We start from the raw sequence: 13,557 nt of genomic DNA, 5'->3' as shown, positions 1-13,557 counted from the left end.
AGATAGACACACCGCGAACTGAAGAGACAGACAGCAGCTACTAATGGATGGATGAACAGCATGTGGAGAGTCAGGTGTCTAGACTGATGTGAAATCTCCCGTTCACTGGGTGTACGTACACCACACTAGAGGAGGAGGAGGAGAAGAGAGTGACGAAGTGGAAATTGAAACAGCTCATCGGTAACACTCTGCTTCCGAATTGACACACCATCTGTGAATACATACACAAGTGTATATATATGTATATATGTAGATGTATACGTACATATATGTGTATGTACATATGTCCCTGAGGGTCTCAACGGGAAGCGAGGTTCACTATTCAGTCTCCCTAGAAGAATCGCTCTATGGATATATCCATATCTGTCTACCTGCATAAATACTCATCTATGTTCAATAGGTCCACACGTTATCATGAGGTGTACATACACCTCAAGACATAATGAAGCTTGAGGTGTATGTAGACCTCATAACTCAACATCATCATCACCACCACCACTATGTCACTCTCCCCAGAAGAAGACCTCTTTTTTTCCTTTATGATCTTTCTCTTCTGTCTCCTCTTTTGTAATGTTACCTGACACATTCCCGTCGAGAAGACGAGCCAGAATCTCTTTGCGTCTTCTTCCGTTTCGAAGTGAACAAGTGCTGATGCAGACATCTTTTTTTCTTTTCCTTCTCCCCCCCCGCCACCTCCTCCTCCTCCGACTTCCTTTGACAGATCTGCCAATAGAAAGCTATTCGCCATACTTCCCCCTGAACCGCTGGATGTCGATGAAGAGAACAATCGATAGCTGCTAGTGTTGGTACTATTGCTACTAGCCATGCTCGCCCCAGAAATTGAGAATCCTCCCGAGCCTCCTCCTCCTCCTCCTAATCCACCCGAGGTCGGTGCTGCTGCTGCTGTAGCGGCTGTCCCACTTCGATTCTTACTCTTTCCTCTATCTTGTTGAGCGGTCAGTCCAAACCGTTTCAGACCATGATGTAAAGATGTTGTCTGAGATATGGATGAGAGAGTTGTCAACGAGAAAGAAGAAGATGAACAAGAAGGGTTAAGATGGCTACTTCCTCCTGGAGTTGTCGAATAGCTTAACGTCGTCGGATCCAAGCCATAATCTGTGTGGGATTGCGTAGGAGGGTTCTGTGGTTTATCGATGTTGTTGAAAGCCCCTTCAGATGAACTGAAGAGAAGATCGAGTCTTGTGATACCTAGAAACAGGGCTGACGAAGATGAACTATAGTAGCAGGCATTAGGATGGCTCGTACCGCTTCCCCCCCCCCGATAGAAATCCGATGAGGACGATGATGACCTTCCCCCACTCCCACTGCTTCCTCTCTTGCTGCTCCCTCCTCCTCCTCCCTTATAAAGAGTTCCTAGCACCAAGCCGTGATGGTAGTAAGACCTTCTCCCAGAGTGAGAAAGTCTGCTTTCCTCTCCATTTCCAGCTGTACACTTCACCGTCCCCGCAGTGGACCTTCTTGCATGCGTTGAGGTCGTGGGTGTCGTCGTAGGGAGCGAGACAGCTTGGCTCCAGCACCATGTAAAGATATCTTCATTACACGACGGCGGAAGCAAAGACATACTTGAAGAAGAAGAAGAAGAAAGACAGGAGGCTAGAGAAGCCGCGACAGACGTCGGACCTCCTGCAGTAGGAGTACTCGATGAAGTGAGATATGAAGAATAAGAAGAAGAATAGGAAGCATCTTCTGTATGAGAGAACCCCTGCCCGTTTCGAGATGATGAAGTAGTCTGGTAGGCATGATGACTATTCGTACTAGTAGTAGTAGTAGATGTATAGAGGTGAGATGTTGGATCAAGAGAAGAACCGGAAGATGAAGAGGAAGGAGGCATTAGAGGATCATATAACGCAAGAAAACCGAAGTCATCACTTCCTGTTCCTCCTATGCCACTTCCACCTGAGACATCCTCGACACCTCCCCCAAATGAGATAGAAGAAGAAGAAGAAGATGATGAAGGCGGTGTAGATGGCTGAGAAAGACGACGAGGAGATACATTAGATGGAAGAGTCGGACACGCAGAGGAGGAAGTCGATGTGGATACAGATGAAGAAGCAGAAGAGGATGAAGGAGGAGAAAGAGATGAAGATGAAAAGAAAAGATCCACTAAAAGCTCGAGAACCATTGGAGCTGAAAGATCTGATGGAAAACCATAGACGGCTAAGCTCGTTGTTCCTGAGAGACATCAGAAATAAACACATAATGAATGAAGGAGTGAGTGACTGCATGCAGACAAGATCTCTCTTATGATATCTCTCAACAGCACATAAAGATCTTTGCACTACTTCACGAAGATGTGTACACCTGAATGCATATAGACATGGGAAGAAAGAGCTATATACAGTGTCTCGAGAGACACCTCAGTATGTAGAGATAGGGGTAGAGATATATGAAAACAGATAGGTAGAGAGATAGATGTGGGTGAGTGGCGTGTCTCAAGCAACACACATTGAAACAGCATAGAGGAGAACTTCACCCCCCTCTACATAGGCATGTAAAATTAAGGAAGAAGAGATGCAGTAGCAGTAGTACAAGTACTGTAGATACAGCGCAGTCGCCCTTTTTAGTTATCTTATCATCATGAAAAAGGCGACTGCAACCTTCCTTCATCTTGCTTCTCTCCGTCTCTCTCTCGCTCTCATTTCTTCCCCCCACTTTTCTCACCTTTCTTTCTCTCTCGAATAACCTACCCTTCAGCCACGCGTCTATCCAACCACTGTCTCCTCTATCTATATTTGATCTACCTATCTATCTCTGGTCGGTCTCTAATCTATCTGTCTATCTATCTTTAATCTATCTGTCTATCTTTGACCTATCTTTCTCTCTGTGATCTATCTGTCTTTAATCTAATCCATCTATCTTTAGTGTATCTATCTTTGATCTATCTTTCTTTACGCTAGCTCTATGGAGTCGAAAGACTGCCATGAGGATGACAACTTTCCTGTATGACTCCATGAGAATGCTGAAGAAAAGAGAGAAAGAGAAAAAGATCAAGAATAGCCTCTTTTCTAGTTGGACAGAGCTCGACGGTCTCAAGCATAACAGTGATGATGATGAAGAAGAAGAAACGAAAGAAGAAGAGAAGAAAGAAGAAGAGAAGAAAGAAGAAAAGAAAGAAGAAGAGAAGCTCTTCCTGCGTTATCTTACCAGGTATCCATCCTTCAAGCTCACACGGAATCCTAGGAATAAGAAGAAGAGGACTGAGACGTTCAAGAGGTAAGCGCCGAACCGACTGAAGAGGATCAACGAACACTTCTCTTCTTCTCATTTCTCTCGCCTTCTTCTTCTCCTCCTCTCGTTTCTTCTTCTTCTTTCGTTTCCTTACCTCATCATACAAATCTTTGTTTTCCCCTTTCTTCACTGAAGAAAAAGAAGAGGAGACAGGTATAGGGGGCGACGTGCTCCTGTCTCCTCTTGTTTCACCTCCTACTGTCTCGTGGCTGCCGTCGCTTTCAAGAGACGAGTGGCCATGACGAGAAGAGTGAGGAGTAGAAGAAGAAGACGAAGGAGAAAGTAAAGAGTCGGGAGTGCACGTAGCCTCTTCTTCATCTTCTTCATTGGTAGTACGGCTATCATCGGAGAGGACTGTGAGAGAAGGAAAATCTGGAGAATCGATGAGGTATCCAGGCCAAGCATTCCATATGTCTTCGCAGAGAGGATCGAGGTTCTCACTCTGGTAAGGGAAGCAAAAGAAGAAAGAAAAGAGAGAGAAGAATGAATAAGACGAACAGACAGCGGACATATGAGAAGAAGAAGAAAACAAGATTATTTAGGGTTATGATTCGACCTCTGCTACAGATCATTTCTCCTATCATTCCTGTTTCTAGTCTTCTCATTCTGATGTGGGAGACTACTGTATCACCATCACAACTATCTATCTATCTTTAATCTATCTCGCGTCTTATCATTCCTATGACTCGTTCCCCCCTCCCTATGATGACTCTGATAGCTACTATGATGACTAGGGTCTGTAGCTAAATGAGTAGTGGTCGTTCTAGTCGTTGTTCCTTTATCGTGATGGTGTTAGGGTGCTGGGGCGCGAGTTGTATCTAGATGCTTCATGAGGAGAGGTCATTTCTCTCTTTCACGTTCGTGGCTTACCTCAGGAACAAGCGGCGAATGCAGTGCGACATCTACGCGTTCCGTGGATTGCATGTGGACCGACAAGAGCTCTACTACAGGAGGAGGCTTTCGACTGGCACCTAAGATCTGAGTCTTGTATGAAGCTCCTTCTCCTCTATCTCCTGACGAGAAATCTCTAAGAAGAGAATAACCTGATCGATCATCTAAAGAAGAAGACGAAGGGGTCTGGAAACTCCACAGTCCTTCTCCATCTCCGCCTACGACGGCTGCTCCGATTCGTTTCTGAAAGAGCCTTGGATCTTTCTCAGCGTTATACACATAATGATCAGAAGAAGATGAAAGAGAAGTCTCTTCCTTCTTGTCTGTCTTGTCACTTAGCGTTTCATACGCTCCCGAGTGACTATCTCCACTCGCACTTTCTAGACCTTTTCCTCCCCCTACGCCGCCTGATACGAGGAGCGAACGGCTCTCCTGGAGAGGGGGATGACTGAGGTGAGAAGAAGAAGAAGACAAACCAGAAGAAGATACGTGACTTGAAGCGAAATGAGGATGACGATCTCCTGCGAAGGAAGACGAAGAAGAAAGACTCTGCTGCTGTGTTAGTGAAGGGACCCCGCCGGTAGATGAAAGTAAAGATGAACCCCCTCCTAGTCCTACTCCTGCTAGACTACTTCCTCTCTCTCTTTCTCCACCGGGAGGAAGAAAGGAAGCTTGATGTGAAGCCGTTGTAAGAGAGATAGAAGAAGAAGGATGGGTCCGCCCTTGACTCTGGTAGAAGGAAAGATATGTCGTGTTCTTCTTCTGATTTGCATCATCTAGATTTTCTCTGTCGCCTCCTCCTGCTGCTCGATCTCTTGAAAGACCCCCTCTTTCTATGGAAACATGTGCTATGGAAGTCGAGAGAGGAATCATATAAGAAGAAGAAGAAGAAGACGTCCCAAGCAGATCGTTGCCTACGCCGGGGCCGCCACCCCCGCTGCCTCCTTTTCCTGTGCTGGACATCGTCATCATCATATTACTATTGTGAGATGAAGGATGATGAAGATAAGGTAAAAGAGGAGGAGGCGGAGGCGGGGGAGGAGGCGGAGGAGGAGGCATCTGCTGTTGATCTGTATGTACACTCGAACGTGGTGAGGAGCTAGCTGCCGCCCCTGTCGTAGAAATCGTTGTTGCATGAGGATGTGAAACTCTATCTAAGACATGACTAGCACTGGTCGAGGGAAGGGAGGGAAGAAGAACAGACGGAGCTCGATGATGAGAACCTGTTGTATTCGGATAAGGCTGTTGTCTATGTGGAAAAGAAGAGGTCGCGAGAGTTGCAGATGAAGAAGATGACGTTGGGGCAAAAGAAGAAAGCTCTGACGAAGAGGCAGAACCAGAAGTACTTCCTCGCTCAGAAAAAGCTCCTCCCCCTCCTCCTCCGCCACTACTACTACTAGTACTCGTTGCGTTGTGACTGGACGGGTGGGGCTTCTGTGCATGAAGAGAAGAAAGAGACACATGAAGCTGAGAGGGATCTGCAAGAGAAGGCGGAGGAGGAGCAGTAGGAGTAGTAGTCGTTGCTGCTGTCGAAGAAGAAGAAGAAGACGCCAGTAGATTACTATTGAGACGATGAGGCTGTTGAGAAAGAGAAGTTGAAGAAGAAGCAGCGCCGAAACCTGAGAGATGCGAAGAATGAGAAGAAGAAGAAGAAGAGTGTAGATGATTGGCTGGTCGTGTACCATCATTACACTGGCCTCCTGGAATGCCAGGCTGTGCTCCTCCCCCTCCTGTCTTCACTGCGTAAGACGAAGAAGAAGAAAAGAGATCTCCTCCTCCTCCTTGTCCTCCTCCTGAGGATCCAGTAGTAGAAGTAGGGGGTGGAGGAGGAGGAGGAGGCGGAGGGTGAGCGACGCCACTAGGGCCGCCCAATGAAGTATGACTACTACCACTGCTACTACTTAAGACCCCTACTCCTTCTCCAGTGCCTACGTTTGCAGCTAGCTGAGGTGATGACGACACGGAAGCTTGAGAGACACCAAGGGGAAGGGTAGGTGCTGTAGATACACCTCCTCTTCCTTCCCCTGCTCCTCTTGATCCGAGAGTTGCATTATGAAGGAGAGGAGAAGGAGACGGTTCTGGAAGAGTATAAGACGGTAAAGAGACACCAACCTGATTCGATTCTGGATGGCGCCGAGGAGGAGGAGGAAAAAGATGTCTACTATGAGATGAGGAAGATCTCTCGCCTGCTCCTCTCTCTTCACATGAAGACTTCTCAAGAAACGAATGTGCGGACATCTCCACACTCCGCCTTTCTTCATTCTTCAACATGCGATCCTGAGGCAAAATGGAAGGAAATCTTCTTGAAGCATCTGTCTTAAGGCAATCAGAACCCCTCGATAGCATGTTGCTGCTGTTCTCTCGCCCTCCTCCTCCTCCCCCCGCAGCGGGGAGCTTCGATGCCCCACCTCCTTCTCCGCCAGAAATCCTACTACTGGCATTACTACTACTACTACTAGTACTACTAACGCTACCACTAGGTCCTCCTCCGCCTCCGCCTCCTCCCCCAGAAGCTCCAGCAGTAGGCGTACTATGGTTTTCTTTGCCGTCTCCTTCATCTCCTTCTGAAGAGCAGATCACCAGGCTACCTGGGGTTCTCGAGAAAGAAGAGGAAGAAGAACGGGCGACTTCTGACGGTGTTGAAGGGCGAGGCTGAGAAGGATGACCGCGATGCGAAAGATTATAGTTGGAAGGAACCGAATGAGAAAGAGGAGAAGAAGAAGATTCGATAGAACATGTCGGAGGATGAAAACTGCTCGCCATAGTATTACCGGTATGACACGCTCCCCCATGTATTCCTCCTCCCCCTCCACCTGGTCCTACGAAAGAGGTAGCTGAACTCTTGCCTTCCCTCGCATGATAGACATGACGAGGCGTTGTCGCAGGCAGACCGCCTCCTGAAGAAGGGTGGTGGGGTGTTAGGAATCGCGTCCGAGGTGAAGAAGAAGACGAAGAAGAAGAAGAAGATACGTGAAGATGATCTAGCAGTCCGTCGTCTTCTCGCCCACCGCCAGGGGCCCTGTCTCCTTCTCCTCCCGCTCTCCGAATAGCCTCCATAAAGGGAGAAGCACTCGGCGGAGGGGGAGGGGGAGGAGGAGGAGGTCTATGATGATAAGTGGAAGGTGTATGTAGACGAAGGATGGTCGGAGAATCATGAGGTATGTTATGACTCCTACTAGCACTACCACTACTCTGGCTCAATGAAGAAGGGGGGAGATGAGAGAAACCTAGGGATGAAGAAGAAGAAGTCCCCCCCCGTTGATCTGTATGATGGGGGGTTGCCTTCATTCTATTATCGAACCTTCCTACACTCATATTGCCGCCTGCTCCCCCTGCCTTTGTCCCTCCTGCAGAAGGAGAAGAAGATGACGAAGGTGGGGGAGGAGGCGCTGGTGAAGGCTGCGCCGAACAAGAAGAAGAAGCAGAAGAAATCATAGCATTAGGATGAGGAGGATGAAGGCTTGGCTGAGAATACGAAGAAGAAGAAGAATGATGATGCTGGAAGAGCAAGAGATTCGTTTTGCTTGGATCAACGTCGTCACTGGAGACAGGAAGAGAAAGACGCCGTGCAGGTGTAGTGACACTTCCTCCAGTAGTACTGCTATGGGTAGGGGTATGTGAAGCCGCTTTAACAGGAATGGCTGAAGAGGCCATGCCTCCTGTTAAAGAAGAAGCATGCGCATTGTTCGCATGGGGACCGGGGGGGTGACTTGAAGACGCAGGAGACGCTGAGAAACCTCCACTAGCGCCTCCTGTCAAGTTGCGTGTGGGGGGACGGAGAATCGTCGGAGGGGGGGGATGAGAAGGGCGCTGCGAAAGAGACGAGACTCCTGGTGTTGTAGAATGAGAAGGATGAGACAAAGGAGGAGAGAAAGAAGAAGAAAACGATAGGGGGGGCGGTGCCGGTGGGAGAGGCGGTTCAATAGCGACTCCTGAAGAAGAAGAGGAAGAGGAAGAAGTAGAGAGAGAAGAGGATCTACCACTACTACTTCCTCCTAATCCCCCGCTTCCTGCTACTGGTGCCGCTGAGGATGTATGTCTTCCTCTTCCATCGTCTTTTGCATAAGATGAAGAGGGGCGCATCTTCTTCTTTTGATACAGCAACAAGAAAGAGGCGGACACGAATATGACGAGTAGAAAGAGAAGAACACAAATGAACAGAAAGAAATCTGACGAAAGAAAAGAAAGATCAAGATTTCAGTTCCTGTCCATACAGGATCATTAAAGGAAAGGAAGAGAAGAGAGAAGATGGGAGAAGGAACCTCATGAGGAAAACAACGACGACTATGAAGCGGGTGAGAGAGAAGAGAAGAAAAAGAAGAAGAAGAAGAAAAGGAAGAGGAAGCAAGAATGAAGAAGAAAGTAAGCTTCAGAGAGACAGACAAATCTCGTAAACAATGTTGAAAGAGACACTCTACCTTTCATCCATCAAAACGAAAGATACACTCTCGGTGCTGAAAGTCTTCTATCTATCTACCTTTCTTCTTGTGAACGCGTTAGCCCCTTCTACCGCGGCGTGTTCTTCTTCTTCCTCCTCCTCCTCCTCGTCACATCACGAACACCTTCTTCTTCTCCTCCATCCCGCTTCTCCTTCACCTCTCTCGAGGGAAAGACGGCTCGGCGTCGTCACTCAGAAAGAAGACGAAGAAAGAAGAGAAAAAGAAGAGAAAGAGGAATGGAATGACCACGGCGAAAACTCCTTGTAGTCGCTTACGAAAGAAGAGACGTGAAACACCAAAAAGTACACTCTCTTCATTCAATACTTAAGACATTTTAGAGATAGCCACGATCAGGAAGAGAAAATCTCATTCAGCCTTCTTTCTCTCGTGTCCCTACATCGAAGAAAACTTGAAGAGCTCTTCTCATGATCTTCTATCACTCCTATGCATGTATATGTGTAGATACACCCTCCATAGACATGTGGATGTATACATAGAGAGAGAAAGAGGGAGGAAGAGATTTTTCCTCTTATGATGAGGGGAGGTATCTACCTGCGCAGATGAGTAGAACGAACATATGGAGACAGAGGTGTGAGATGAAGAGACGCGAAGAAGGAGGAGTGAGACAGGGGTATGGAGGGAAGAGAAGAGGGAGAAGAACGGAACTGAAGAGGTCCTTCTTTTACCAAAGGGAAGGGGGAGAGTGATCGAAATGCGATGGGGACTGAGAGACTATGAAAAGCACGATTCCTACAAGGTGAAGAAACAATCGACTGTACAGACAGAAGACAAGGGAAGATAATCCCCCTGAAAAATAGGGGAGAGTGTGCTGCTCATCGACCACCCGAGCAAATAACAAGGTCAACAGATAAAGGAGGAACGAAGGAGGACGGAAGGAGAAGAGAAAGAAAGTACAAGGAGAGAGAGAAGACGAAAAAGATTGAAGGAAAAAATGCAATTGTATCTGTATACATATAGGAGAAAGAGACTGTTAGACTGAGGGGCTAAAAAAGAACTCTCAGGGCAAGTAGACAGATGAAGCGACTCCCTATGTAGAAAAAAGATTCTTCGCTTCTACCACCCTGTCCAAATCTCTCTCTCTCTTCTGTTTCCTTTTCCTGCAGCCAAGTAGATGAAATCTGCTGAATGCGTTCGGACCAAAACGACCAAGCAAAAAAGAAAGACGACAGAAGGATATAAAGGAGACTGGGATACTTCCGGTTCGAGAGGAAAAAGAAGAAAAAAAACCATACACAAGCCTTTCCTTCGGGTGTACATACACCTGGTGTCCCTTTTCGGGTGTACATACACCTGGACGATTTTGTCCTTCCAGTGTATTTACACCCGGATAACTTTCTTGTGGTGTACATACACCGGAATGATGTGTACATACACCCAAGGGGGACGATCCTTTGATCGGTATGACTCTTAAGCTTGTCACATCTTCCCGAAATCATGGAAGAAACTCCTTAGAACTAAAAAAGGAGTTAAGATGATTAGTGAAGAAACTTGCATGAGGGAACGAGGAAGAGAAAAACGAATTGAAGAAAGGTCGGTCGACAGGAGAAAGATGAAAGGAACAAAAGAAAGAAACAGCAACCGGCATATCCAAGGAAGAAATGAGAGAAAGAAATCGTGATTCTCTTCGCGAAGATGAAGAGCATCGGCATAATGGAAAAAAGATTCTCTTTCATTCCTTCTTTCTTTCCTTCCTTCTTTCTACTCACGATGAAACCTTCATTAAAACATTCTTTTTTCGAGAGAATCAATCAATCCTGAAAGAAAACCCCCCCCATCATCATCAATTCTTGAAAGTTGGAGGTGAAGTACGTCCAGCCCAGAGAAAGCGATAGGAAAAGCCGTCTTCCTTTCTCTCGGTCCGGGCATTCGTCCCGTCCTCGCCACGTCGGGAAGCGAGGGCTATTCGGATGGTGTAAGTACACCTCCTCCTCACTAGCGACAAGAGGAAAGCCAGATAAATACAAGAGTGAAAAGCAGAAGATAGGGATCAGAAATGATTAATGGAAAGAGAGAGAGATATCGTTAATCTTCTTGCATGCAGTCGAGACACCCGAGAAAAGTCAGATGGACAGATATATCGGGAGGATAGTGGGACGGGAAGTCTCGGCATTCCGATCAGCAAGCCCTCCCTGTGCTTCAGTGAGAAAGAGAGTGAACGTTGTGTGATCGAATTCGAGTGTACGGATGAATGAGAGAAGGACCCCAGGGAGAAGGAGAAAGAATGAATGAAACAAGAGGATGGGAAAAGAAAGATAGGAAGAATACAGAAAGAAAGAAAGAAAGAAAGAAAGGAGAGAATCGAGTCGACGGATCTCGAGGAGATAGAACGAGGAGAAGGGAAGCATACATAGACGATGGATTTGCGTTGACTTGCTTGCGATGAAAAAAGAATGAATCTTTTCTCTTCAGAAGACTCCGGTCTCTTTTTGCTTCCTCTCTGGAATGCTTCAGAAGCACTTCAAGTTGGATTTCTGTTTCACGTCCTCTTATTTTTCCTTTATAGAGATCGTCTTTTTCTTTTTGATATAAGATAATTCTCACGACTTCAACTCTGAATAATAAAAGACAGACAAGTAGATAGATAGATAGATGAATGAATCAAGAGAGAGAGACAGAGAGAGATCTCTTCATGGACTCGTCTTCTTCTGGTCTACGATGAGGATGGTAGATCAGAATCTCTTTGTAGAGAGATCGCTACAATAAGGTGATTGATCACATATATAGACAGATAGTTATATGTAGAGATCTATATGCTTGTCTGTTTCCTTCCTTCAAGGAGAAAAAGAAGGAAATGTGTCACTCTTGAAGTAGACCGATTCGCATGTCTCGACTGATCATCACGATGACAAAGGTTTCAGGTGTACAGACACCAGAGACAGTGTCTGATGTACATGAGCAAGAAGATTGAAATAGATCAGCAGAGATTTGTGTATGAAGCCAACGTATACACGTATGTTCTTTCTATCTTTTTCTCTCCTTCTCTCTCTCTTTTCTTTCTTTAGAAGGTTTTTCTAAGGAAGTGACAAAGGCATTCTTCCTTTGCACCGACAGATGTTGATGCATGTCTTCTTCTTCTACTATATCTCACTTCCTTTGCTGAGTTCTCGGTGCGTGAGCCGTACATCTATACCTCTTCGCTTTCTACAAAGTTGCGCCGATCTCTCTCTATCTTTCTCACCAAGATCGCTAGATTAAGAAAAGGTAGTCTATCTATCTCTCTATCTATCCTTGATCTCTGTCTATCTCATTCATGTTCTTTGTCTCTCTTTACCATGTATATTGTACATCTATACATACATACAGGTAGTCAAGTCTCCTGTATCTCTTTCTGTAGGATGTGCTTGAAATCAAGAAGAAACAGTATAGATCAACGAAAGGTGGAAAAATAAGAGGGAGAGAAGAATTCTTCTGTCTTACCTCGTTCACCTGCTATCGCGTCTAGATAGAAGGAGGAAATTGACGATCTATCCCCTTTCATTTGATCTACGTGCAAACGGTCCTTATACATATAGATCATCTTGGCCCTCTTTTGTTTCTCTTCTCATACTACCATCCATAGTAACCCGCTGGACTAACCGTGAGTGTATATGTATCTCTTCGTGTATGTACAAACTCTAATTGTATGTGCAGATTCTCTATACGTATGTCTCTACATATATGTGATAGACAAAGAGAGATAGCTATCCATATCTGCAGTTCGATTGTCTTCTTCATTCTTTCTCAGTAAGATTTCGCAACGGCTTAGGGTCTCCCTCGCTTTCGTGAGTGCATAAGAATCTTGGTTTATGTATCGGTGTATGTATGTCCTCTCTGCAACTGTATCTTCATAGTTTTCCTCACTCTCTCTCTCCTATGCATATGTAAGTATCGCATTAGAGAAACACCTTCATCGCACATACAGACAACCTATACATATATATATACATCCATCGGCTTTGTGTGAAGTCCTCCTTGCTAGACAAAGGATACCATAGATCATTCCGCAGTTGCTCTTCTCAACCCGTTAGGCTCATCATTAACATTTCTTCTAGAGTAGCGCATCTTATCTCCGAAAGATAGAAGCAAAGAAGGATGCTCTCTCTCCTCTCTTTCTCTATGAGACATTTTCAGGGATCCTGCGTCATTCCTTTCTTTCTTTCATCTTGACAATATGAGGGTAGATCGCACCCCTAGGAGATTCTTTCTTTCCTCACTTCTCCTTCGATATACATCCACATACCCCTCATCTCCTGGGAAGAAAGGATGGAAGGCAGTCTATTGAATGTATATCCACACCTAGGTATACATAAATAGATAGATATAGAGAAGTGTAGACAAATCTCTTGTCTCTACCGACTGTGGGAATGTAGCTGCGAGGTTGTGGGGAGAAGAAAGGAGATAAAGTGAGCGTTGGTCCGAGAACTGGGGCTTTCTGAAGGAAGTTATCGTTCGTTACAGATCTACTTCTCTTTGGGCTTCGTATAGGGAAATGCTGGAATTGATGCATCCGCTGAGAGCTTTCTGTTCACCCACTCCCATGTGTCGAAAAGGGTGGATGAGATGGAGAAGGTATCGGGGGAGTTTTCTCCTTCTCTCTGTTTCACTTTTTTGTTCTTTTATCTCGGCATCGCGAGAGTCAGGTGCGTATCTCTCTCGATAGAATGTCTACACACTACTACTGCATTCGTGGCTCCTCAGCATCATGTGACGTAAAGCAAAGCGCAGCCTCATCCTCAACACTTCAATCCCTCTCTGCATGCATCTATCTTTGATCTATCTATCCTGAATTTATCTATCTATCCCTCTCTGCATGCATCTATCTTTAGTCTATCTATCCTTAATTTATCTATCTATCTATCTTTAATCTATCTATCTATCTATCTTTAATCTATCTATCTATCTATCTTTAATCTATCTATCTATCTATCTATCTATCTATAATCTATCTATCTATCTATCTCTAATCTATCTATCTATC

General features: G+C 45.6%; 1 protein-coding gene across 1 annotated transcript in view; it reads right to left on the bottom strand.

Annotated features, from left to right (window-relative positions):
- The window catches only part of CSUI_003312 (uncharacterized protein), a gene marked incomplete at its 3' end in the record, with an annotated part of 15,889 nt that extends 5,324 nt beyond the window's left edge, over nucleotides 1–10,565 (bottom strand). Inside the window, exons 1-3 of the mRNA XM_068063510.1 lie at nucleotides 4,120–10,565; nucleotides 3,166–3,691; nucleotides 578–2,193 (exon numbers count right to left, since the gene is read on the bottom strand). Coding sequence (XP_067924514.1) covers nucleotides 578–2,193; nucleotides 3,166–3,691; nucleotides 4,120–8,223 — 6,246 coding nt within the window. The 5' untranslated portion in view covers nucleotides 8,224–10,565. The remainder of the gene's footprint in view (nucleotides 1–577; nucleotides 2,194–3,165; nucleotides 3,692–4,119) is intronic.
- Nucleotides 10,566–13,557: the final 2,992 nt, after the last annotated feature.

This window comes from Cystoisospora suis (assembly GCF_002600585.1).
Source record: "Cystoisospora suis strain Wien I chromosome Unknown contig_1450, whole genome shotgun sequence".
Taxonomy (NCBI): Eukaryota; Apicomplexa; class Conoidasida; order Eucoccidiorida; family Sarcocystidae; genus Cystoisospora; species Cystoisospora suis.
The sequence above is the reverse complement of the archived record's forward strand: the minus strand, read 5'-3'. Positions and strand labels throughout refer to the sequence as shown.